Consider the following 7,107-nt stretch of genomic DNA (forward strand, 5'->3'; position numbering starts at 1 on the left):
ACATAACACCTTTTTGGCTTTTTTTTTAGTTTGTGTAAGTTAAGTTCAAAGTATTTTCCACATTAATTTCGCATGTCTGTGGTCTTATTTCACCAGTGTATACTTTTTCTTTATTAATCCCGAATTTAAAGAAATTGAAAGAATGAAAGTGAAATGTGACAACATGCCCCATGTGTTTGACAGCTTAAAATGTTGTCTGATTTATATATATATATATATATATATATATATATATATATATATATATATATATATATATCAAGACAAATAAAAAAAAACACTAAAAAAATTTTTTTTAACTTTTCGTACAAAATAAAACTTTTTTTTAATTAAAATGTAACTCATTTTGGATAGTTCAGCATAGTTCAAATCAATGAGTACAAATTAATGAACACATTCACACATTCAGAAAAACACACACAGCTCTCAACAAATAGAGGAGTATGCAAGAGTGCTTCAGATTTCTTGAAATGATCATTTCTAAACATTCAGCTTCTTCCTTTCAGTGTTTCTTTACCTGTTTCTCATGGTGTCACAATAGAATTCCTAAAAGGTATGGAATCATATAATTATAATAGTAGAGATATTATAACTATAAAATCAAATAACTAACAATTTTGGTGTAATTCTGCTTTTCTATATATAGTGTTGATACTAATAAAATACACACATTTTCTCAGTTGTCACCTATTTCAGTTAAATGGAACATGTAATACATTTTTGTGCTATTAAGGAAAACAATGATCCAATGTGTTCATTTATGAGAAAAAAGAGGAAATGTGAGTCAATTTCTTCTTTGTTTTGGCATGACAGTTGTGTTCATTCCAAATACAGTCTTTACTGTTTGCTAAAACAGAAGATGGCCTTGTTTAACATCTAGATCAGTCATGCAAAAAAGGATAGAATTAAAGGATTAAGGGTAGAAACACAATTAGACATCCCAAGAGTGACATAATTCACCACAATCCAAATCCTTAAAACATCCACATACAAGTATTTTATTGTCTCCACCCAACACATTAACATTACACAATACACCCACAGAAACCAAGAAATGTGCACCAATAACCGTGATCTCACTCTTATGATATTATCCTGCTCAGGGCATTGTATCAATTGGTATTCACGTAACCAATGATGTTCTGACTTTAAATCACGCTTTACTTATGAAGCAATATCATTGACTTGTAGAGACTCTTACTGTATTATCAACACAAGGAACACACAAGTGTAATAAAAGAAATGTTGTTAACAAAACATTAAACAACTAAATGAATACATTGAAAGACAAAGAAATAAAATGTATTAGATAAATAAAACTCAATTGATTAAGTTGGGTTTTGCCGTGGAATGCATCTTATGGAATGGTACTTTTGTTTCTCTGCAAATAATAAGGTGAAGAACCTTATCATGCATCATACAAAATAAATTAAAGATTATTTATTAACTGACGTCAGCTACATAAAATCTAATGTAAAATGAAAATCAAATACAATATACAACAATGTATATGTTCTGTTGTGGCTGAGCAGCCAAATTTTCTTCCTGGGATGAGAAAAAGTCAGTTTAAGAACTCACTGAAGCAGCTTCATGTCAAGAATGTGAAATTTATTAACAGACTTAACACAACTTTTCTGAACACCAGCGCAAGTTATCTGACATCATTCAGGGGGCGCTGTAGCTCTACTGTTTTAATACATGCCATTGATTTGAACCAAACAAAACTGTTTTTACAAAAAACTACAACAATGTAGTGTTTTTATCAAACCATACTATTTACTTAGTTTTTAATACACTACATTTCTCCCCTGAAAAATATCAAATGAGAGGTTTATTTGTCACTTTTTTCCTTATTACGGAATTTGATTTCGTTACTAAAAATAAATGTTTTTGAATGTTTATCAATCAATAGCATAACATACCCATTATCATCATAATACAAGCAAAAGCCAAGTCACACTACATGAGTCTTTTAGGGTCAATTTTCTCCAGGTGCAGCAGAGGTTTCAGCTGTTCTGCGAAGCTTCTCATGTCCTCAGACACAGTGTCCTGTCCCGCAGGAGCCAGTACGCTCAGCTCCACAAGATACGACAGAGACAGCGGCTCTGTGTTCTCCGTGTTTCCTGACGCAAGGACACGTAACAGTTTGCTCACTACCACCTTCATCGCACCCTTCCGGAACACCTGACCCTTGGCCACGAACTCATGGTCCATGCGGAAACCCATCTCGTTGAGAAACTCCGGTAAGCTGTGTGATGCAGCCACATCCACACAGTTTCGCACCAGGGCATGCCGGCTTTTGTCGCCCACCTCAGGCTGACCTAGATAGCGCAGATGCCAAGGGGCAGTGGGGTGAAGAAGCGAGCGGCGGGCACGCAGCATGAACGGGTTGCCCTGCTGACCCTTCAGCAGAAACACCAGCTCATGATCAGCAAAGCTCTCAGGCTCCATGTTATCACACAGACCTCTGAGTCGATGTAGGAGGCTCTCCAGAGCCTGATCCAGTACACTGCCTGTGCCAAACAAATCAACATAATGGTAAATCAGAAGACATAACTTAACACAGCTTACTTAAATTTAAAAGCACATAACTAATGTGACAGTGAGCACATTTACATGCACCTTCTTAAACCGGTTATGAAGCATAAACATGGTCATGTAAACAGTAATAGGGCTGTATGATTAAACAAATGCGATTGTCATGCACATTTTGTTAGAAAAGCCGGTTCTGTAATTAACAGTAAATCATCATCATCATGTGCTTTCAGATGGAGCAGCATTTACTACACAGAGACGTAGTTCACTGACAAGTTGCATGGAAAACAAATCGCAAAAGATTTTATTGCACGATTATTAAATCTAAGAAATTGTTCGCGATAATGACACCGGTTTGCATAGGTTCTCCGTGAACTACGGCTCTGTGTGGTAAATGCTGCTCCATCTGAAAGCATGTGAAAATACCCCATTTAATAACATATTTTTACTTCAAACTCACTTCATAACGTCAATCGAGTGTTTGAAATAAACCTTTCTGTGAGATGATGTGGCTTCTTACATAGAATAAGGCACAAAGCATATTTGATAGCATTCTAAGCTGTGATAAAGGCATTGCATTATAAATATGCTTTATTTTAATGAAAGTTATAACAATAATAACTCAAATTAATCAAATGTTATCATAATTGTGTGTTTATTAGTCACGTTGAATTAATAAAAGCAGTTAAATCTTCTGTTAATCCAGCTACCGCTATAGGCATTTCCTGGGTTTCTTCTGCAAGGTGTATTTGGAGTTTCAGTGGGAGAGCGCCCTCTGGCCTTTGGGGGAGATTAACTGATCACAGAACTGTGCTTCACTGGCTACGTTTATATGCAACCAAATAATCCCTTTGTAATCAGATTGACGGCTCAGTTGGACTGAAAAGCCTTCATGTAAACACCTTAATCGATCCGAATTCAATTCAATTTTGATCGGATTGAAGGGGGTGCTTTATTCCTCTTCTAATACGATTGAGTGCATGTAAACACTCGATCGGATTGAACCACGAAACTGAAAGGTCTGCGCATGTGACACGCGAAACAAGCGCTCTTACTTTTGAATAAAGTGTTGTATAAATGTGTGTCCTGTCATTATAAAACTCTCCAATTACTTGGCAACTGTTAAGTGGAGCCAAACTGATTTTTTTTTTATTTTGCGTGATAAATATAAGCAGCAGGGCATGGCGGTTTACATGCCTATATTTATCCATAAATGGATAAAAATCCTTCTTGTAATAAATAAATATTAATTCTGCTGTTAAAAACAAATAAAGAATCCGTGTAGGAGAGTGGTTATCTGCAAACAGTGAGAAAATCTATATTTGTGCTGTGTGAGCATGTAAAAAAAAAAAACAACATTCAGATTTGAAGCTTGCAACATATAAACGCGCACATCAACCCGATCACTTTATTTTGTGTTCATGTAAACACTACAATTAGATTCATCAATCGGAATGAATCCAATCCGACTGAACCAAAAATTGTGCATGTAAACATAGCCACTGAAAGATACGCATGACAATATCAGCTTCTGCCGAATCGCGATTTCGATTCCATTTCAATTTGTCGTGCAGCCCTACACAGTAACCCGTTTTCTTTTATCAGAGTAAGCTCATAAATGGTTTAACCATAAACCAGTCAACACAGGTAATATTTTTGCCTCTTACCCCGATTTTGCCCAACATGTAAATGCAATAACCTGCTTTCTGTCGGCTTATTGAAGTTAGCATGTGTGATACGATAAAGGAACGCATTTGTTAGTGCAGATTTAAGTGCATCTAGATATAGCAAAAGTTTTGCAGAAATTAAAGAAGGAAATACAGTACATCACAAAAGCACTCTTTCATGACTCATAAAATGATAAAAGTGTTCTCTCATGCAGCAGAAGTAGAAGTGGTTCAGTCAAAACATTGCTATATAATGAGAGGATAATATGAGCTGTAAATTACATGCAGACATGTTACAAGTTTTATTTGTCAGAGTCAGAAACGCAAAGGATTATATTTTGACATCACTAAAGGGAAATAACCTAATTTAAACTGATAAAGTCATGTTAACCTGGTTATTTTAATAAGCTGATATTTGTGCGTTATCAACTTACTGGTGTGCAATTCTGCGAAAAATTAACAGTGAGATATAAACTCACAGTTCTGACTTTTTCTCACAATTTCAAGTTTACATCTCACAATTGTTTTTTTTTTTTTTTGTATCTCTCTCGTACTCTCTCACTCTCTCTTCGGCAACAGAATAAAAATTTAAAAGTTAATTTTTCACAATAATAATATATTATTATACTTATTATACTTTTAACAGTAGTTTGGTGGAGTAGACCCATTTAGACCAAAATAATCATTTGGTTTTAGCCAGGTTTCAGTCAAGCAGAGTACATCAAAACTATAAAGTATAATAATAATAAACGTAAATAAATAAAGCCAATTCAACTTACAATTCTGATTCTTTCCTCTCACAATTCTGGCTTTTCTTCTCTGAATTTAATAAATTAAATGTTTTGCAGAATTAAATATAAACAAAACATTTTGAGAGAAAAAATGTCAGAATTGTGAGATGACAAGTCAAAATTGGCTTTATTTAGTTATTTGTGAATGTATTTTTCCCCCAGGGCGGAAACAGGCTTCCATACATGCTTCTGTTCAAATCAATCCAAAATTTATTTTCATATAATCTCAACATAACGACATTAAATTAAAGTTGTATATGACCAATCACGGTTAAAAAGTCTTAATAGGTGCATAAAATGACTTTATAACTCTTTTATCCAAAATATTTACAAATGAAAAAAAAAACAATAACACGAAATATTGTCCAGAACAGTATAATCTCTAGAAGTCTGAGAAGTATATAGTAACAGTAATGAGGCTATATTTCTAAACCAGTAAAAGTTTACCTTGCAGGAGATACTCCATCATATTAATGGCTCCACCCGTGACGGGCATCACGGTGACCGGAGGAGCCTCCATTACTCCTCTGAACTTTCTTACTAGTGAAATATAGCTGGTTAAAACAGAAATTCAAATGAACCGTAGATCAATGCGCACAAAAGACCTGCAGAGATAGTAAGATATTAACTACACAACACCCCAGCCAATAAAATACTCAGTCTGAATGTTCAATGCAAAATAAAATGTTTTGATCTCTTATTAGAAAACAAAATCGGAACGTCTTATGTTTCGGTAAAATACTATCGGCAATTTACTCCATGTGCAAAACACGCATGCGCAGTGTCGGTTGAAATTACAGCGCATGCTCGTTGTTTCCAAGGGGCAAGGAACTCGACCGGAAGTTGAAGTCGGGTGGGGGCTGCCATCTTTTAGCAGAACTTCACTTGCGTTAGCATTCCCATTGACTCCCATTCATTTTGGCGTCACTTTGACAGCGAATAACTTTACATCTGAGGCGTTTAAAGACTCTGTTTGTCCATTATTTATTTCTAAAGATACACGACAATATATAAAGGGCTCCATTACCTTCTATGTTACATTATGGCCCCGTATAAACAGTTTTTGTAAAAAATAGGCTAACGATTGCGTCATAACCACTCGGCTCTCTGTCGCATTACCGTACAGACAGGAGGAGAAGCTCGCAGGCAATTAACTTAATATGGCGTACTGGCATTACATTTTAAAATACTATACAAAATAATTAATCAGAATACTTACTCCTGCTCACTCACGACAAAGAACTCCCCGCTCAAGCTCGCCGTCTCTACAAGATTAACGATGGCAGTTTGCACGCACAGCCACTTAGAAGATTTACATCTGGCAGACAGGTTGCTGACGTCGTCAAGCTTCGTTTGAGTCTGCGCGTCAGAAACGGAAGTGCTAAAAAACGCTAAAACTGGGCTTCATTCGTCTCAATTGAGTTCCAATGGGGTCGCTGTGTCCATTTCTTTTACTGTCTATGGTTGTTTCATCCATTCATTTAGCGCCATCTCCCGGATTGAAGGGATCTCATCATACCATTAATTCTTACAACATTTATTACTCAAATGACATTTATGAGACTTTTATGTTTATGTCTTTATAATATTAATACAGTTCTCCGTTACGTTCTCCAACATAATGTTGAGTGTTGCACAAATATTAATAGGCATAAATGAAACAATTCTGGTAGTTTTACCTGTTGAAGAAGGTACGCATGTCAGTTTTAATCAGTTCTGCCCACTAAAAATAAATCATAATTTATAAATGTCAGATCTTTTGCTTTGAGCTGTAGAGAATTAAAAGTAACAGCTTCTCAAAATGAAAATACTTTGATTAATAATTTTTTTTATTATTGAAATCCATTATTAAAATCTAACATTGGAGGTTGTTGTATAATTTCTTCACTAAACATATTAAACCAGTTTTAAATAATTGGAATAAAGCTGAAATAAAATAAAAATGTAAATATTAGATGAAAAATGTGAACTTAAAAACTTAGAAAACTGAAATAAATAAGTTTTAGGTTAAAACTAAATTAAAACCTGTAGGTATGATGGGAAATATAAGGATATGGCTTACTTTCCCTGATGCTCATGGGTACGATTATATATATATATATATATATATATAT

The 7,107-nt window shown here is 34.7% G+C and overlaps 1 protein-coding gene across 1 annotated transcript; it reads right to left on the reverse strand.

Moving 5' to 3' along the window:
* Window positions 1–971: 971 nt before the first annotated feature.
* LOC128030071 (mediator of RNA polymerase II transcription subunit 18) lies at window positions 972–5,780 on the reverse strand. Its single transcript, XM_052617560.1, has 2 exons — window positions 5,441–5,780; window positions 972–2,513 (listed from the first exon to the last, which is right to left on the reverse strand). The coding sequence occupies exons 1-2, from the start codon at window positions 5,511–5,513 to the stop codon at window positions 1,960–1,962; spliced, it is 627 nt and encodes a 208-aa protein (XP_052473520.1). The 5' UTR covers window positions 5,514–5,780; the 3' UTR covers window positions 972–1,959.
* Window positions 5,781–7,107: the final 1,327 nt, after the last annotated feature.

The sequence above is a fragment of the Carassius gibelio genome, chromosome A16 (genome assembly GCF_023724105.1).
Source record: "Carassius gibelio isolate Cgi1373 ecotype wild population from Czech Republic chromosome A16, carGib1.2-hapl.c, whole genome shotgun sequence".
Taxonomy (NCBI): domain Eukaryota; kingdom Metazoa; phylum Chordata; class Actinopteri; order Cypriniformes; family Cyprinidae; genus Carassius; species Carassius gibelio.

Bases quoted from the DNA above. Each gene is read 5' to 3' on its own strand.
- LOC128030071 (XM_052617560.1), bottom strand. From the start codon at position 5,513: ATGGAGGCTCCTCCGGTCACCGTGATGCCCGTCACGGGTGGAGCCATT. The intron at 2,514-5,440 runs GTAAACTTTTAC...TGTTTGGCACAG, and splicing joins GATGGAGTATCTCCTGCAAG to GCAGTGTACTGGATCAGGCT.